The sequence below is a fragment of the Conger conger genome, chromosome 13 (genome assembly GCF_963514075.1).
Source record: "Conger conger chromosome 13, fConCon1.1, whole genome shotgun sequence".
In the NCBI taxonomy this organism is placed as follows: Eukaryota; Metazoa; Chordata; class Actinopteri; order Anguilliformes; family Congridae; genus Conger; species Conger conger.
The window spans coordinates 30,891,160-30,908,965 of NC_083772.1; the positions used below are offsets into that span (position 1 = coordinate 30,891,160).

The 17,806-nt window shown below is 52.4% G+C and overlaps 1 protein-coding gene across 4 annotated transcripts in view; it reads left to right on the forward strand.

The window, feature by feature from the left end:
* Positions 1 to 17,806, forward strand: part of trip12 (thyroid hormone receptor interactor 12) — a 33,656-nt gene that overhangs the window by 12,135 nt on the left and 3,715 nt on the right. For 3 of the 4 annotated variants that reach the window (XM_061216747.1, XM_061216746.1, XM_061216748.1), the window contains 33 exons: positions 1,380 to 1,485; positions 1,731 to 1,867; positions 2,102 to 2,185; positions 2,544 to 2,639; positions 2,874 to 3,025; positions 3,118 to 3,153; positions 3,252 to 3,347; positions 4,157 to 4,249; positions 4,436 to 4,597; positions 5,358 to 5,426; positions 5,514 to 5,679; positions 6,284 to 6,401; positions 6,587 to 6,743; positions 7,017 to 7,170; positions 7,815 to 8,043; positions 9,405 to 9,523; positions 10,218 to 10,422; positions 10,688 to 10,788; positions 11,065 to 11,239; positions 12,442 to 12,583; positions 12,691 to 12,882; positions 13,339 to 13,490; positions 13,677 to 13,834; positions 13,922 to 13,995; positions 14,080 to 14,279; positions 15,192 to 15,319; positions 15,553 to 15,704; positions 16,237 to 16,379; positions 16,525 to 16,681; positions 16,914 to 17,012; positions 17,122 to 17,236; positions 17,343 to 17,497; positions 17,639 to 17,803. In XM_061216747.1, coding sequence (XP_061072731.1) covers positions 1,380 to 1,485; positions 1,731 to 1,867; positions 2,102 to 2,185; positions 2,544 to 2,639; positions 2,874 to 3,025; positions 3,118 to 3,153; positions 3,252 to 3,347; positions 4,157 to 4,249; positions 4,436 to 4,597; positions 5,358 to 5,426; positions 5,514 to 5,679; positions 6,284 to 6,401; positions 6,587 to 6,743; positions 7,017 to 7,170; positions 7,815 to 8,043; positions 9,405 to 9,523; positions 10,218 to 10,422; positions 10,688 to 10,788; positions 11,065 to 11,239; positions 12,442 to 12,583; positions 12,691 to 12,882; positions 13,339 to 13,490; positions 13,677 to 13,834; positions 13,922 to 13,995; positions 14,080 to 14,279; positions 15,192 to 15,319; positions 15,553 to 15,704; positions 16,237 to 16,379; positions 16,525 to 16,681; positions 16,914 to 17,012; positions 17,122 to 17,236; positions 17,343 to 17,497; positions 17,639 to 17,803 — 4,487 coding nt within the window. Of the gene's footprint in view, positions 1 to 633; positions 815 to 1,379; positions 1,486 to 1,730; positions 1,868 to 2,101; positions 2,186 to 2,543; positions 2,640 to 2,873; positions 3,026 to 3,117; positions 3,154 to 3,251; positions 3,348 to 4,156; positions 4,250 to 4,435; positions 4,598 to 5,357; positions 5,427 to 5,513; positions 5,680 to 6,283; positions 6,402 to 6,586; positions 6,744 to 7,016; positions 7,171 to 7,814; positions 8,044 to 9,404; positions 9,524 to 10,217; positions 10,423 to 10,687; positions 10,789 to 11,064; positions 11,240 to 12,441; positions 12,584 to 12,690; positions 12,883 to 13,338; positions 13,491 to 13,676; positions 13,835 to 13,921; positions 13,996 to 14,079; positions 14,280 to 15,191; positions 15,320 to 15,552; positions 15,705 to 16,236; positions 16,380 to 16,524; positions 16,682 to 16,913; positions 17,013 to 17,121; positions 17,237 to 17,342; positions 17,498 to 17,638; positions 17,804 to 17,806 lie in introns of those variants that run through there. The other variant, XM_061216749.1, reaches the window with a different exon arrangement.

Consider the following 17,806-nt stretch of genomic DNA (forward strand, 5'->3'; position numbering starts at 1 on the left):
TCACTGCCATTAAATGTCACTGGATGGATCTCTCCGGCCTTTAAGTGGGGTTCAGTTACAGCAGCTCAGCTTGCACCGACCTGCCTCTGCTGGGATAGCCACCTCACACACACGCGCACACACACTCGCGCAGGTGCAAATGTATGCTAATGCATATGGAGCCGTGCGCCCTCGCGGATACGGCACACACACCGAGACATTCATGTGTTCACGGGATGCCACCCCGGCAGACAGTACAACAGTAACACTGGAGCGGTATGTGCCTGTTTATGCTGTGCTTTTTGGCCAGCTGTGTTCAGTTGGCCAGGCACGGAGGGGGTGGTGGGGTCTGGTCAGAGGCAGGCTGCTAGCTCATGTTACAGCACCCCCCCCCCACCCCCCCCAGTTCCCCCAGTCTGTTTTCAGCCCTTACACTGGAGCTGGGGCTAAAAATACTCCGGTACTGGCCAGTGTGCAGTAAGGTATGGACATAATGCGCTCTCGCTGGGGCCATAGGCTGTGGGGCAGGTGAGGGAGGGCTCGACTGTCAGTGACCTCTTCTCCCGGCGCAGGGGGTCTGGGTAGGGGGGGTGATTTGGGGCCAGGGCTGGGCCTTAGCAGGCCTCTTGTGAAGAAGCAGTGTGAAGTCTGAGGAGCGAGCAGTTCCTCCAGCGACCGGGTCTGTTTCGGTCTGTGAAAGAGGCGAGGAGCGGTTCACCCTGGAGCCAGAAGCCGGGCGGCAGCGCTTGGCGCACTCCGTCCTTGATGGCATCGAGCGAATCCTCTGGACGGGGGGCTGGGATTTCCAGGACTCCTTTAAGGGGAGGGGCAGTGGGTGGGTATGGGGGAAGGTGGCATTTGTCGACTGAAAGGATGCATGGAAGGGTTTGAGGGGACGTCGTCTTAACGGCTGATGCAAACGGGTTCAAAAATAGTGTGGTGGCATTGCTGTAACATTATTGGGGAAACGCAGAGCCCCAAGTGAGAATGGCGGGGATGCCTTAGTCAGGAGTGTGGATCTCCGAGGCTGTATGTGGGCAGCCTGCTGGGTCTAAAGGGCAGCCTGGTGATGCGATGTGTGGGGATGGGATGTGTAGGGATGGGATGTCTTGTGGAAGGCAGTCAACAGCCATCACAACTGCTTTCATTTGAATGTCTACTGCATGCGGTCAGTGGTGCCTATAATGATCAGATACGGGCAGAGTTCTTTTGAATTGTCTTCATATTTAAGTTGTGTGTCGGATGCAGGTCAGCCCTGCTTCTTGGAAAGTGAAATTACTTTTTTACTCTGTTTTGGAGCGTTGACCTTGTAAATGTCCTCTGGCCTATCTTACCCCTGCTCATGGTGTACGAGAGCGTGTGTGCGCGACTGACCTCAGTCCTGTGGTTGTCGCCGGCAGGTTTGAGGAAGTCCACTAAGAAGCGCAGCGAGTCCCCTCCGGCAGAGCTCCCCAGCTTTCGGCGGAGCACACGGCAGAAGACCACGGGCTCGTGTGCTAGTACCAGGTGAGCAGCGGAAGGGCGCGTCCACACCCCGTACCCTGTCACACGTGGCTGACAAAACCGTCTGGCCGTGTAAAAGCGCTGCGCCTGTTTGTGGTGACGAGCGCTCGCTGGGTGCCGCGTCTCGTCTCTGCCTGCCAGACCGTATGTTTTCGGGCGTGTCCGTGCGTGTGTGTTCCCGTTGGTTGTGTACGTGTGGGAGCACACGCGTGTTCGTGCGCGAGTTCACGCCGCTTCTCTCCGCTCAGTCGGCGAGGCTCTGGCCTGGGCAAGCGCGGGGCAGCCGACACTCGCCGCCAGGAGAAAATGGCCGACTCGGACAACAACCAGGACGGAGCCAACTCCTCCACCGCACGCACCGACGAGGCGCCTCAGGGAGCATCAGGTACCGGCGGCGCCTCCGGCAGTTTGACGCCGGCACCGCAAACTTTACCGGCTGGCCAGAACCCGCTTCGCAGTCTGCTAACACGAGGTTGACTCAAGTCCCAGATTTCTTCTGTCTTGCTGATTTGAACCTTCTTGTTTAACTTTACTGGGCCAGCACTTTCCTGTCAGTAAGATCCATGGCTGCAGGTGGTGGTGGTGATGACGAAGGCCTCTGCTTTCTCCCCTTTTCCAGCCTCTAGCTCTGTGGCCGGAGCGGTAGGGATGACCACGTCTGGGGAGAGCGAATCGGATGACTCAGAAATGGGCAGACTGCAAGGTATGTAACTGTCCCGAACAGCCGAATCAACTCCTTCTACAGTGGATTCATTATTGTCAAGATGATGCTGTTGACTTGCTCTCCAAAGCTCCTGACCTAATTGTCTGCAAATTTGTATGTAATATACAATTGATGACGCATTTGAAGTACTTCCAAGTACTATCACTTGAAATGTAACCAATTTTCCTTAAGACTTCTAATTGCTCGCCAAGATATAAATCGGGTAAATGTCTGCATATTTGCTCTTTTGTATTCAAAATTTGTGCAAAATGGCTTTTCTGTTGAATAACGTAAATGGGAGAGGAGGGTAAGCTTTGTGAATTTGCTCCTGTTGACCATGCACGTGTATTTCCCATAGCTCTTCTGGAGGCCAGGGGCCTCCCCCCTCACCTCTTCGGGCCTCTGGGACCCCGCATGTCGCAACTGTTCCACAGGACGATAGGGAGCGGTGCCAGTGAGTACCGTTTGTCCCCGCCGAGTGTTTGCCTCTGTCCTGGCATGTCTGTCTGTGGCCAGCATTGCACACCTCCATTGACGGTGACCACATCACATGATATGGCTGCACACAACCACCGACGCCTGTAAACACCTCCCCTCCGCGGTGTGTCTGAGGACACGTAGTGGGACCGCTATACAGAGCGATGCATCACTTCTCCACCTCTCACCGTTTTCTCCATCTCCATCTCAGGCTCCAAGGCCCAGCAGCTCCTGCAGGGTCTCCAGGCCACGGGCGACGAGTCCCAGCAGCTGCAGGCCGCCATCGAGATGTGCCAGCTGCTGGTGATGGGCAACGAGGAGACGCTGGGGGGGTTCCCGGTGAAGAGCGTGGTGCCCGCGCTGGTGAGTGCCCTCCCTCCGCAGGAGTCCCCTCACTCACACTGCGCCTCCCGCTGCCTCCTTAACCCGCCTCCTCCTCTCCTCTCCCTTCACAGATCACCCTGCTGCAGATGGAGCACAACTTTGACATTGTGAGTTGAAGGTGTTTGTACGGCTCTAGTTCTGTGGCGGTAAGTGTAATGTGACGTGTTTGTCTGATCGAGGGTCTCCTTGCGCCTCCTATTCCCAGATGAACCACGCGTCCCGCGCCCTCACCTACATGATGGAGGCGCTGCCCCGCTCCTCCGCTGTGGTCGTTGACGCCATTCCCGTCTTCCTCGAAAAGGTGGGAACTCCCCTTCCTGCGACTGCCCGTGTGTTGGGCTTAAGCCCGTTAACCACAGTTTCAAAGTGACTCCTAGGCGTACCTTACCTTCTGCTGTGTTGTTTATTCGAATGACTGAATACACAAAAAGATTGTGTTCAATGTCAGCTTTTGTTGGAAATGTAATGCTCTACCGCTGTAAGAGATGCAGCTGCCTGACGGTGACTTTCCAAGGTATGTCTAGGCCATCATACTCCCTCATGCACTAAAACAGAATCTGAAGTAAACAAAAGCTGCAATTACTGTAATTGCGGCGCCAAACGCGCCAGCTGGTTTTAGGCTGAATGGAACGATGCCAGGTAGCAAGGTCAAGTAGCAAGACACAAGAGAAAAACAGTTGTAGAAATGTGTGGTAAGTCGCTTGTGTAAAGTGCGATAACTCCGGCATTTGAATTCAAATCAATTCCAACCGTACGTGTGGTTAAATGAATTGCCTTGAATGTAGTGCCGTTTTGTTCAGTTGAAAAAGCTTGAAGTTGTTGACTATAAATGCACATAATACTATGTACATTTGGAAATAAGCGCTATTAATATAGTTCAAGTGAAGCCTCAACACGACGACTTGTGAGATAAGGTTTATTCCTGTTCATTCCTGCCCTGGCTTTACATGGCCTGTATTGTGTTTGTAGTGTGCGTTGTTTTGCCTGAAGGTATAGCGGTTGTCATGCTATGGGAAGCTAAGTGGATCGCTGTCTATGTTCCTTTGTCTCTGTGTGCCTGCCTGCCTGGTGCTGTGCGTGCTGATGAGAATGACTCTATTCCTGTCACAGCTTCAGGTGATCCAGTTCATTGACGTGGCAGAGCAAGCGCTCACTGCCCTGGAGATGTTGTCACGACGACACAGCAAAGCCATCCTGCAGGCGGTAAGTGAGATCTCGCACCTGGGACTCTTTCCTGTAACACTTTCCTGGCTGCCTCGGAACACTGCAGTCATCAATCCGGTGGAGTTTTCCCACCTTTACTGTATTGGGCCTCTGAGGTGTGCCGAACTGTTTAACAGCAGAGGTTGATAAAGCCCGGCTGATGTTTGGCTCCTCTCGGTCCTGCAGGGTGGACTGGCAGACTGCCTGCTGTACCTGGAGTTCTTCAGCATTAACGCCCAGCGGAACGCCCTCGCCATAGCAGCCAACTGCTGCCAGAGCATCACGCCCGACGAGTTCCACTTTGTGTCCGACTCCCTGCCCCTGCTGACACAGAGACTCACCCACCAGGTGAGAGTCACACACACACACACACACACACACACACACACACACACACACACACACATACACTCACTCCCGCTCACACTCACACACATACTGCCCCTGCTGACACAGAGACTCACCCACCAGGTGAGACGCGCGCACACACACACACACACACACATACACTCACTCCCGCTCACACTCGCACACATACTGCCCCTGCTGACACAGAGACTCACCCACCAGGTGAGACTCACACACACACACACACACACACACACACACACACACACACACACACACAGACACACACACACAGACACACACACACAGACACACACACACAGACACATACTGCCCCTGCTGACACAGAGACTCACCCACCAGGTGAGACTCACATGCTCGACCTGGCCTGCACCTGTTCATTCATAAACGTTACACACAGTCCTTCACATGCATACACACTCACGCGTGCATGTACGCACAGACGGGAAAGGTTAAGAGTATGAAAAATAAGGTACATGACTTGGTGGTGGTTAAGGTACATGACTGGGACCCGCCAGGTTGGTGGTTCGATCCCCGGTGTAGCCACAATAAGATCCACACAGCCGTTGAGCCCTTGAGCTAGGCCCTTAACCCTACATTGATCCTGGGGAGGATTGTCTCTCACTTAGTCTAATCAGCTGTACATCTCTCTGGATAAGAGCATCTGCCAAATGCCATTAATGTAATGTACTATTGAGACATTGTGGTTTCATGTCTGTTTTCTGTTCTCTGTTTCCAGGACAAAAAGTCTGTTGAAAGCACCTGCCTGTGTTTCGCCAGGCTTGTAGACAATTTCCAGCACGAGGAGGTGAGTGCATCTCTTGCCCTGCCCCGACTCTGCGCTACGGTGCGAAAGCGCTCCTCCCCTCTGACCTGCGCCCTCTCGCCCCCGCAGAACCTGCTGCAGCAGGTGGCGTCCCGGGACCTGCTCACCAACATCCAGCAGCTGCTGGTGGTGACTCCGCCCGTGCTGAGCTCGGGGATGTTCATCATGGTGGTGCGCATGCTGTCGCTCATGTGCTCCAACTGCCCCTGCCTGGCCGTGCAGCTCATGAAGCAGAGTGAGTGCCCCGCCCCGCCCCGGCCCGCCGGCCTCCTAATGTTGGACCTCCCTGTGAAGGTGGAAGCTCCTCATAATGCCGTGTTCCTTACGGACCTGGCAGCTCATAGCTCCGACATGGGAGCTTGGAGTTGGGAGCGCGGGGCATTCCAGTGGGTAGGACATAGCGGCTGTTGGTAACATGGCGGCTGGAAGAAGTTGTGGCTCGCTCTGACACTCTGAGCGCCATAAGAGCTGCTTTGCAACACTTGGAATCGTAAAATATTTGGGCGTTGGCTGTTGTTGATTGAGTTTTCTGGCATTTCAGCCATTTTGAGTGATATCAGTTTCCTCCTGCTTCGCAACTTGTTGCTGTTGAATGATACCTGACTTTACAACCTAAAGTCGTAAAAAAATGGGAGTTTCTGAGGTCTCTGGAATGCAGCATTAGTCACGCCACTGTCAAGAGGGTGAACCCATTACCTGACCTGCACTTACCTGACCTGCTCTTGAGTATCTTTAGTTAAAGTTTTTATTTCCAAACGGTTGGCATTGGAAACGCATATACACACACACGCACACACACACACGCATAAACACATTCTCTTGACTGTGTTTCTTCCCAGATATCGCAGAGACTCTTCGTTTCCTCTTGTGCGGAGCGTCGAGCGGTAGCTGTCAGGAGCAGATCGACCTGGTTCCCAGGAGCCCCCAGGAACTCTACGAGCTGACCTCGCTTATCTGGTGAGCCTCCGAGCCCGCGTCCTGTTTCTAATACACGCCGCGGTGCAGCTGCGGTGCACTGCTCTTGTGTTCAGCCTCTGCCTTTAGCACAGTTAGGGCGTGTTCCTGGGCCTTGTGTTGGCACATGGCCTCACTCTGCCGTGTGATCCCCAGCATCCCCCGCTAACCTGTCCTCCCTCCTCCAGCGAGCTCATGCCCTGCTTGCCCAGAGAGGGCATCTTCGCGGTGGATGCCATGCTGAAGAAGGGGAGCGCCCAGACCAGCGAAGGGGCCATATGGCAGTGGAGAGACGACCGCGGCCTGTGGCACCCTTACAACCGCATCGACAGCCGCATCATCGAGGTACCCCTTTCCTCTGGACTGTCACCCCCTTTCCTCTGGACTGTCACCCCCTTTCCTCTGGACTGTCACCCCCTTTCCTCTGGACTGTCACCCCCTTTCCTCTGGACTGTCACCCCCTTTCCTCTGGACTGTCACCCCCTTTCCTCTGGACTGTCACCCCCTTTCCTCTGGACTGTCACCCCCTTTCCTCTGGACTGTCACCCCCTTTCCTCTGGACTGTGTCACCCCCTTTCCTATTGTTTGTGACGGACTGATGGGTGTGTGTGTTCACAGACGGCGCACCAGAACGGGGAGGATGAGATCAGCCTGTCCACGCTGGGCCGCGTCTACACCATCGACTTCAACTCTATGCAGCAGATCAACGAGGACACGGGAACCGCCCGGGGAATCCAGCGCAAGCCCAACCCCATGGCCAATCCCAACTCTGGTGAGTAACTCCTGCCACGTGGGGTTTAGTCACACCTGCTGTAGGACACGGCTGCCCAACCCTGTTCCTGGAGATCTGTTGTTCCTGGAGATCAACCATTCTGTCGGCTTTCACTAAAACTCTAACAAAGCACGTCGCATTCGACAGAGATCTTGTTGAGTTGCTAATTAGTAGAATCCAGTGGAACAAATTAGGTTTGAAAAGAAAACTTGCAGGAAAGTAGGGTCTCCAGGAAGAGCATTGGGGAGCCCTTCTGTAGGATCCCTTAATTGTACTATAGTTCCCCTTTCCTGGACTGGCATTTTTTGGAACCGAGGTTAATTATATAGAGTGTCTGGAGCAGTGTGCTCATGGCTGCCCTCGGGCCAGCAGGTTAACCCTTTCAGTCCCATTGTTGCACCAGGGAAAAATTAATGTAGCTCTACTGCCAAAACAAAAGGGACTATGAAGCTCAAATCTTCAAGTTCTGTATCTCATTTCCTACCAACACACAGAAAAATGAAGTTGGTGAGGAACCGCTCCGAAGGGTTTTGGTTTTGGTTGAGAATTGACTAGGCGCTGAAAACCATAGTATAGCAGTCCGTTAGATGGGTTGAAAGGTGTGAGGCTGGGACATGAGGCGTTGACGCGGCTCTGTGGCGCAGGCGGGCACGCGGAGGTGAAGCGGGAGGACGCGCGGGCGCAGCTGATGAAGGAGGACCCGGAGCTGGCGCGCTGCTTCATTAAGACGCTGTTCGGCGTTCTGTACGAGGTGTACAGCTCCTCCGCCGGCCCCGCCGTCAGACACAAGTGCCTTCGAGCAATCCTGAGGATCATCTACTTCGCCGACGCAGAGCTGCTGCAGGACGTGCTGAAGAACCACGCCGTGTCCAGGTGAGCCTCGAGAGGCCTCACACACACACAGGCCTCAAACACACACACACACACACAAAGGCCTCAAACACACACAAAGGCCTGGAATACACACACAAAGGCCTGGAATACACACACAAAGGCCTGAAATACACACCGCTCAACCCAGCGACTGGCTTCGTCTGGCCTGGTCCAGTGTTCAGCTAGGGCTGCACCATATATCGTATATTTATCGCCATCGCGATATGAACATGCACAATAAACACATCGCAAAAGACTGCTTGAACTGCCATGAATAGTATTTATTTGAATTGTTGTTCTGTTACATTATTGCACATGAACAGCCAGTCTATTTATTTGTATTCGCATAGGCTATTCATTGTCCTGGACATACGTTATCAGTGTCTGTTGCAGAAATACATTGTGTGTGTACGCTTCAATGTTTATTTATTGCAAGTCATATCGTCATCGCAATATTCAATGTTATCGCATATTCCTTACGCCCTGGTGTTCATGTGGCTTCTGGCTGAGTCATATTTTCAAGCATGCTGTGTGATGAAGGGCTGCATCCAGTACATTCAGTCCTCTCCCTCTTGCTCCACTGCTGTGTGCTTAAGAGCACTGCGGCTTTCATTTTAGCACCTGGCTGTATCTGACACTCTCGGGATGAGTACATCTGTTCAACAAAACAGATTGTTGGTTTCTTTCAGATCCACTTTAACACGTTCCCCTCCCTCGCTCGCTTATTTAGCCATTTTGTGACAAGAAGTGAACTTCCCGAGGGGGGATAGATGAGGCACAAACCAAAATGCACGGGCGGCCTGTAGCGTAGTGGTTAAGGTAAATGACTGGGACACACAAGGTCGGTGGTTCTAATCCCGGTGTAGCCACAATAAGATCCGCACAGCCGTTGGGCCCTTGAGCAGGGCCCTTGAGCAAGGCCCTTAACTCTGCATTGCTCCAGGGGAGGATTGTCTCCTGCTTACTCTAATCAACTGTACGTCGCTCTGGTTAAGAGCGTCTGCCAAATGCCAATAATGTAATGTACTGTAATGCAACTGAACAACCCTGTCCTCTCCATGTGGAGCATTGCATTGTGGGATTGTATTTTATACCCTTGGTGGTAAGGAGGAAAAAGAGGGAGTGAGGGAATATAATTGCTCCGCCCGCTTTCAGAAATGGGAACAGAATGCCACTTTGTCTGACTTCATTTGGGAATGGTTCCCCTTTGAAGGGAAGGGGGGTGAGTGTAAAATTTGTGTCTGAATGCACATGTGCTTACCCGCTCTTCCCTACCCGTGTCTGCTCTGTTTGAGTGTCAGTGTCAGCAGCTCTGATGGTAAGATGTGGACAGTGCTAATGTGTCTGTGTGTGTGTTTCAGTCACATCGCCTCCATGCTGTCCAGTCAGGACCTGAGGATTGTGGTGGGAGCCCTGCAGATGGCAGAGATCCTGATGCAGAAGCTCTCAGACGTATTTAGCGTGTATTTCAGGCGAGAAGGTAACGTATAGCGGATCTAAATCAGATTAACCAAAACGTATCCTTAAGAGCAGACAAACTGAGTCTTATTAGATTCTCTGAGCACTCACATTTTAAGAGATTAAATGCAAGGCATGTGAATGTTTATAGATTTTTTTCTACATTTTACATTTTGACATTTAGAAAATGCTAAATGGTACTTGCGCCGACTACATTTTTACAGTGTTTCAACTTCAAATGCATCTAATGGGAATGAAACCAGCCAGGTTCTCTAGACGTTATTCTACTCTGCCACCCACAATATGTGCCAAGACGGTTATTACATCATTGAAACTTTTTGATTGGGAGTGTGTTAGCCTCCCACACTCGACAGACGAGACATTTGGACTTTCGGCTGTGCCTGTCTAGAACATCTCTTGTACGTTTTTATCCAGTTGCTGAATGAAAATAACTTTATTGTAATGTGGGTTAAATCTTGATAACGGCAAAATCCATGCTTCCTTGCTAGCCACCTGGCTACCAAGTAGTTTGAAATAGCTAAATATCCAGAAAGGAATTTGTGAATGTTTTAAATTGTATTTGAATAGAAGGGTCTAAAACAAGCAGGCTTTAGAGTTTGAAAAGCTGAGCTTGTGGTGTGATTTTTATTATGCATTGCAGCGCATATTTCCGTTCGTATGCGTTCCTCTTCAAATCCCCTTTCTGCTGTGTGCAGGTGTGATGCACCAGGTGAAGAACCTGGCCGAGTCAGAGACCTTCCTCACCAGCCCCCCGAAGGCGTGTACCAGCGGGACGGCCAGTCTGTGCACTACCACCATCAGCACGGCGACCACCACCGCAGCAACCAACGCCACGCCCGACCTGGGCTCCCCCAGCTTCCAGCACAGCATGGATGACTCGCTCGACCTGAGCCCGCAGGGGTGAGAGACCGCTGCTAACTTCAACCTTACAGCCATTGGCTTTCCTGTAGGCCCCCAATCACAGCACTGTTCAAACCAGGCCCCCAATCACAGCCCTGTTCAAACCAGGCCCCCAATCACAGCACTCTTCAAACCAGCCTCCACCGCTCTGCAGAAACGCCTTTGCAGTATGACTCATTTTACAAGCTCCTCCTCCCACTGGACACCCAATTGCAGAACAGAGTGGAGTTGCTGAAGAGTGATGTTGGTTTTCTGTCTCTTTCAGGAGGTTGAGTGATGTTCTGAAAAGGAAACGACTTCCCAAACGAGGGCCGAGAAGGCCAAAGTACTCCCCTCCGAGGGACGATGACAAAGTTGACAATCAAGGTGTGTTGAAGATTTATCCTTATATCAGAGTTGTTTGTCAGGATGAGGTATTGTGCCATACAGCAGGCACTAGTCTCAAGCACATACATTTTAACTGGCAAGGTGTCTTCTCGATTGCATCTTTACTGTTGTAAAATATGATGGATTCTCCTTTTAACTTATCTTGATTTACTGTTTGAAACAGTCTTAGCAGGTTATGTCTTGAGCTGTGATTGTCTTATTTTACAGCATCAGCACATTTCCTGTAACACTTTCAATCCCCGTTTTCCACTTCAGCCAAGAGTCCCACCACGACTCAGTCCCCAAAATCTTCCTTTCTGGCAAGCCTCAATCCCAAAACCTGGGGCAAACTGGGCGCCCAGAACTCCAGCGCTAACTCTGAGCCCTCCCGCACAGCTGGGGTGAGCGGCCTGGCTCGTGCCCCGCCCAAGGACTCCGTCTCCAACAACAGGTACTGCTCACCTGTGTGGTGACTTCATTACGTTTATCAAGTGCTTTTCATCTCTCGTAGTGTTGTGAAGTCGGGCAGGAGAGTGAAGGCAAAAGCGGGCAGGATTTAGATTTGGGGGGAGGGCAGTCTTAATCTTTTCTTTTCTTTTTCTTTTTTCATCTTAATTTCAGTGTGAAATTAATTTACACAACCAGTAGATGTCCCTAGTCGAATGAATTTTGTTGTTTGGAGGTTTTGACCAAACATATTTTATGTTCAGCAGCCATGCCAACGTGTGCTCTGCTCTTACCGAATGGCTGAAGCTAAGCAGGTGTGTGTTTGGTTGGTACTGAAGCAAAGCAGGTGTGGGTTTGGTTGGTACTGAAGCTAAGCAGGTGTGGGTTTGGTTGGTACTGAAGCTAAGCAGGTGTGGGTTTGGTTGGTACTGAAGCTAAGCAGGTGTGGGTTTGGTTGGTGCTGAAGCTAAGCAGGTGTGGGTTTGGTAGGTACTGAAGCTAAGCAGGTGTGGGTTTGGTTGGTACTGAAGCTAAGCAGGTGTGGGTTTGGTTGGTACTGAAGCTAAGCAGGTGTGGGTTTGGTTGGTGCTGAAGCTAAGCAGGTGTCGGTTTGGTAGGTACTGAAGCTAAGCAGGTGTGGGTTTGGTTGGTACTGAAGCTAAGCAGGTGTGGGTTTGGTTAGTAAATGGCTGAAGCTGAGCAGGTGTGGGTTTGGTTAGTAAATGGCTGAAGCTGAGCAGGTGTGGGTTTGGTTAGTAAATGGCTGAAGCTGAGCAGGTGTGGGTTTGGTTAGTAAATGGCTGAAGCTGAGCAGGTGTGGGTTTAGTTGGTACTTGGATGCGAGACCTGGGAAAACAAAGTTGCTGCTGGAAGTGGTGTTGGTCAGCCAGTAAGGGGGGGGCGATCATCCCACTGGTTGAATATAAATCCCAGTTTCTATTGTCCCAGCGCTGTGGGGACACTGTTCTGCAGGAGATGCTGTCATTTGGATGAGATGTTAAACAATCGTCCTGACTTATGGTGGTTGTTATAATTTCCCATGAAACATCAAAAAGAGTAGGGGGGTTCCTCACTGTCCTGGCTAAGCTCCCAACCTGGCTCTCTCTGCCTGCCACCAATTGTATTCATGTCTGAAAGTGAGCAGAGCTGCTCCTCCTAGCATCTGACATCTGACTGAGCCTCTGAGACACTACTTCTGTTGCGCAGAGACAAGATCAAGGCCTGGATCAAAGAGCAGGCCAGCAAGTTTGTGGAGCGCTACTTCAACTCCGAGAATGTCGACGGTAGCAACCCAGCGCTGAATGTACTACAAAGGCTTTGCACTGCTACCGAACAGCTGCACTTACAGGTACCTCCTCTTATAACCCCCCGACTGTGCTCCCTCTTCAGCCTGCTTAAGGTTTGATGAGCTGACTCGGGCGGCAGAGTTAAATTCCCCCTACTCTCCCCCTGCAGGTGGATGGTGGGATCGAGTGCCTTGTCGAAATCTGCAGTATTGTCTCCGAGTCGGACGTCTCCTCATTTGAAATCCAGCACAGCGGCTTGGTCAAACAGCTGCTCCTGTACCTGACCTCAAACAGTGACCGGGACGCCGTCAGCCGGGACGTGCGTCTCAAAAGGTTCCTGCACGTCTTCTATGGCTGCCCGGTGAGTGTCGCCCCCACCTCTCCGTCCTCTACTGCTGACCTGCTCCCAGTAATGTCCCCGGCCCTGTACATCTGAAACCGATCAAAGGTTAGCGTGTAGGGTTAAACGGTTTCCACCCTCTAGGTGCAAGTCTGGGTTCATTTCAGTCCCTTAATTTCACTCCTTGTGTCTTTTCCTCACTTCTTGGCTCCTTGGACGTAAGAAAGAGATGTGAGAATGAGGAATCGAGTGTATTAGTCAAGTGAAACAGCTTAAGTCAAGTATCTAGACTGTGCATCCACAGGTCGATCATTTATACGTCACGTGTCCTGAAACTAAGACTTCTGCAAAGAATGATGTTGCATATCCTTGCTGAAGGCTACTCTGCGAGCCTCCAAGCTCTTTTCCGATGAAGAGACTTGTACAGATAAAGTAACTGACTGGAATGACCCCTGCGTGACCCCCTCCCTCCTGCAGGTTCCCGGGGAGGAGCCCGATGGCCGTCTGGACCCCTCCGGCAGCGGCCCTCTGCTGTCACTGGTGCACAAGATGAACAACTGCCTGAGCCAGATGGAGCAGTTCCCCGTCAAAGTGCACGACTTCCCCAGCGGCAACGGGACCGGAAGCAGGTCTGTCTCAGACATTCACTCTGTCTCTCTCAGGGTTACACTTCTCGTTTTCTGGCGAATTTGAAACATTTGAACAGAAGTCCACAGCGGTCTTGAAGAATTTGTCGTATCCAAAGCTAATGAAGTTATGTGGGTTTGTGTCGTTATTGTCTGGGTTATTTATTGATCTGTGGTTGTTGTCTCCAGGGGGTCCCAGGCTCTGAAGTTCTTCAACACTCACCAGCTCAAGTGCCAGCTGCAGAGACACCCGGACTGCACCAACGTCAAGCAGTGGAAGGGGGGCCCTGTCAAGATTGACCCCTTGGCGTTGGTGCAGGCTATCGAGAGATACCTGGTCGTGAGAGGTACGAGAAATCCCTTGACTGCTGACTGTTATTTTTCTCCCAGGATTAGTTGTGTGGATGGAAACAGTACTGCTGACCTCGTTTCAGGTTACGGGAGAATTCGAGAGGAAGACGAGGACAGTGACGACGACGGATCAGACGATGAAATTGACGAGTCATTGGTACTGAGCGCTGCCGCGTTTCTCATATCGGTCTCTCCGGTTGGTTTTCTCCAAACCTTGACCCCTGACCCCTTGACCCCGCAGGCGGCGCAGTTCCTGAACTCGGGCAGCGTGCGGCACAGGCTGCAGTTCTACATGGGCGAGCACCTCCTGCCCTACAACATGACGGTGTACCAGGCCGTGCGGCAGTTCAGCCTGCAGGCCGAGGAGGAGCGCGAGTCCACCGACGACGAGGCCAACCCGCTGGGCCGAGCCGGCATCTGGACCAAGACCCACACCATATGGTACCTGTCCGCACCGCGTATCTGTAGTCCCACACCATATGGTACCTGTCCGTCACGCGTATCTGTAGACCCACACCATATGGTACCTGTCTGTCACGCGTATCTGTAGACCCACACCATATGGTACCTGTCCGTCACACACCATATGGTACCTGTTCATCATACGTGTCTGTAGACCCACACCATATGGTACCTGTCCGTCACACACCATATGGTACCTGTTCATCATCCATGTCTGTAGACCACACCATATGGTACCTGTCCGTCACGCGTATCTGTAGACCCACACCATATGGTACCTGTCCGTCACGCGTATCTGTAGTCCCACACCATATGGTACCTGTCCGTCACGCGTATCTGTAGTCCCACACCATATGGTACCTGTTCATCATGCGTATCTGTAGACCCACACCATATGGTACCTGTCCGTCACACACCATATGGTACCTGTTCATCATGCGTATCTGTAGACCCACACCATGTGGTACCTGTCTGTCACACGTGCCCATTGTCCCACATCGCACATGCTCCGTACATCCCATACGCTCAGTGACCACTTTATTAGGTAGATCTGTACACCAGTTAGCTTGTTAATGCAAATATTTAATCAGTCAAACATGTGGCTGTAACTAAATGCGTAAAAGCATAGATTTGGTCAAGAGGTTCTACTTTTTTTTTAAGACCAAATGTCAGAATAGGGGAGAAATGCGATCTAAGTGACTTAGTGACAGTGGAATGACTGGTGGTGCCAGACAGGGTGGTTTGAGTAGCTGAGAAATAGCTGATCTGGGATTTTCACGCACAACTGTCTCTAGTAAAGTTCTCAATGCAGAGCTTGCCCACTATGTGTGTGTTTAAACGCAGTTGTGTGTGTGTGTGTGTGTGAGAGGTAAAGTGTGATGCTCTGTGCAGGTATAAGCCTGTGCGAGAGGATGAGGACGGCAGTAAGGACGTAGTGGGCGGGAAGAGAGGCCGTGCGCAAACGGCCCCCACCAAAACCTCGCCTCGCAACGCCAAGAAGCACGACGAGCTGTGGCACGGTACGGTCCGCCCGACGCCTCGGCCCTCTGTCTGCGTGTGTCTGCGTGTGTCTGCCTGACGCCTCGGTCCTCTGTCTGCGTGTGTCTGCGTGTGTCTGCGTGTGTCTGCGTGTGTCTGCGTGTGTCTGCCCGACGCCTCGGTCCTCTGTCTGCGCGTGTCTGCCCGACGCCTCGGTCCTCTGTCTGCGTGTGTGACGTGTGTGTGTGACGTGTGACCCTGTCCCTCTGTGCAGACGGCGTGTGTCCCAGCGTGACCAACCCCTTGGAGACGTACCTGGTTTCTGAGCCGCCGGAGAGCATGACCTTCGACGACCCCTCCCGCGACGTCAACCTGCTGCTCAGGGTCCTGCACTCCATCAGCAGATACTGGTTCTACCTGTACGAGGTGCGTGTCCCAGCACCCCTCTGTACTGCACTGTGATACCAGTCTCACTGCGTACTGCACCTTGATTCTCCCTGTCTCTAAAGATGTGCTGTATTTATTATTATATACTTTATTTAAACTCGCTAGCATCACAGGTCAAGACATTAAAATGAAAAGGAAACATTAAAATGACAGTCCTCTTTGTATCTTTGTGCACCATCTATTTGAGTGGTTCCCAACCCTTTTCCTGGAGATCTAACATCCTGTCAGTTTTTACTCCAACCCTACGAAACACACCTCATTGAACAGCTGGAGATCATGTTGAGCTGCTAATTAGTAGAATTGTATTTGCCAAACTAGGGTTGAAAACTAGGAAATTGAAACCTATAAAAAATGGTAGTTCTCTAGCAACAGGGAGTTCATATGCATCTTATTTTAAGCACTCTGCCTCTGCAGGGTGATGTGCTTCCATGTCCTTCAAGAGGGTGTGTGCTCTGCATTGTGTGTGTGTGTGCGTGCCTGCCTCTGAGACCTCTCCCTTTCTATCCTGCAGAATGCGGCGTGTAAGGAGATCGTATCCACCAGCGAGTTCATAAACAGCAAGCTGACCGCCAAGGCCAACCGGCAGCTACAGGACCCTCTGGTCATCATGACCGGGAACATCCCCTGCTGGCTGACCGAACTCGGCAAGACCTGGTACGCACTACCCTTGAACCCTACCTATTACACACACACACACCTCAGTTAAACACACATGCACTCTCTGGTATTCTATGATGTTGTCTTAAAGCTGTGTTTTGTGTTGGTGTTACATTAACCTCTTCCTCTCCTCTTCCTGCAGTCCTTTCTTCTTTCCCTTCGACACGCGGCAGATGCTCTTTTACGTGACCGCGTTTGACCGTGACCGCGCCATGCAGAGGCTTCTGGACACCAACCCCGAAATCAACCAGTCCGACTCCCAGGACAGCCGGGTCGCCCCACGGCTCGACCGGAAGAAGGTGAGGGCGGGGTGGAGATGGGCTTCCAGGGGGGCTTCCAGGGGGCACACCGATCTCTCCAACTCTTGTTATCGCTGTTATTGTTATTGATGCACGGCAGTCATTTTGCGGCAGAACACCACACAGGCGGAGAGTGGAGAGTTATTTATCTTTTCGAATGAAGCGCTGAAGGTTGCGATGGTTTGGTAACTGTGCGCCCTCTCTCTCTCTCTCTCTCTCTCTCTCTGTGCAGCGCACTATAAACCGGGAGGAGCTGCTGAAACAGGCAGAGTCTGTGATGCAGGACCTGGGCAGCTCCAGAGCCATGCTGGAGATCCAGTACGAGAACGAGGTATGACCGCCGGCCGTGCCGTACACCGCTCCGCACTCCCACCGCTGTACTGCCGACACGTGCTGCTGACGCACAGCTCTTCCCCTAACCCAAACTCCTCCCTCCGCAGGTGGGCACGGGGCTGGGGCCCACTCTGGAGTTTTACGCACTTGTGTCTCAGGAGCTACAGAGGGCCGACCTGGGGCTCTGGAGGGGCGAGGAGGTCACCCTGTCCAACCCGAAAGGTACGTTTGTACTGCAGACCAGCTCCTCTGGCGCGTAGCACGCACACTGGAGCCCTCTGAAGGTCTTGTCTGTACTGACCTCCCTCCTCCCCCGCCCCCCTCGCAGGGAGCCAGGAAGGCACCAGGTATATGTTCAGCTCCAGGGGGCTGTTCGCCGTTCCTTTCGGCAGGACGACCAAACCCGCGCACATCGCCAAGGTCAAGATGAAGTTCCGCTTCCTGGGCAAGCTCATGGCCAAAGCCATCATGGACTTCAGGCTGGTAAATATCCCTAACCCTCCCACTGTGTTATTTCTGCAGTGTAACTCGGCATACTGTCCTCTCCCCTTCCCCCTCGCCTGGTCGCTCTGTGTCCGCTGAGATGCTGTTCTGAGCCCGGCTCCTCTCTCCCGCCCCCCTCAGCTCGACCTGCCCCTGGGGCTGCCCTTCTACAAGTGGATGCTGCGCAGCGAGGGCTCCATCAGCTCCCACGACCTGCTGAACATCGACCCCGCCGTGGCCAAGTCCATCCAGCACCTGGAGGACATCATCCGGCAGAAGAAGAGGCTGGAGCAGGACCGGTCTCACGTG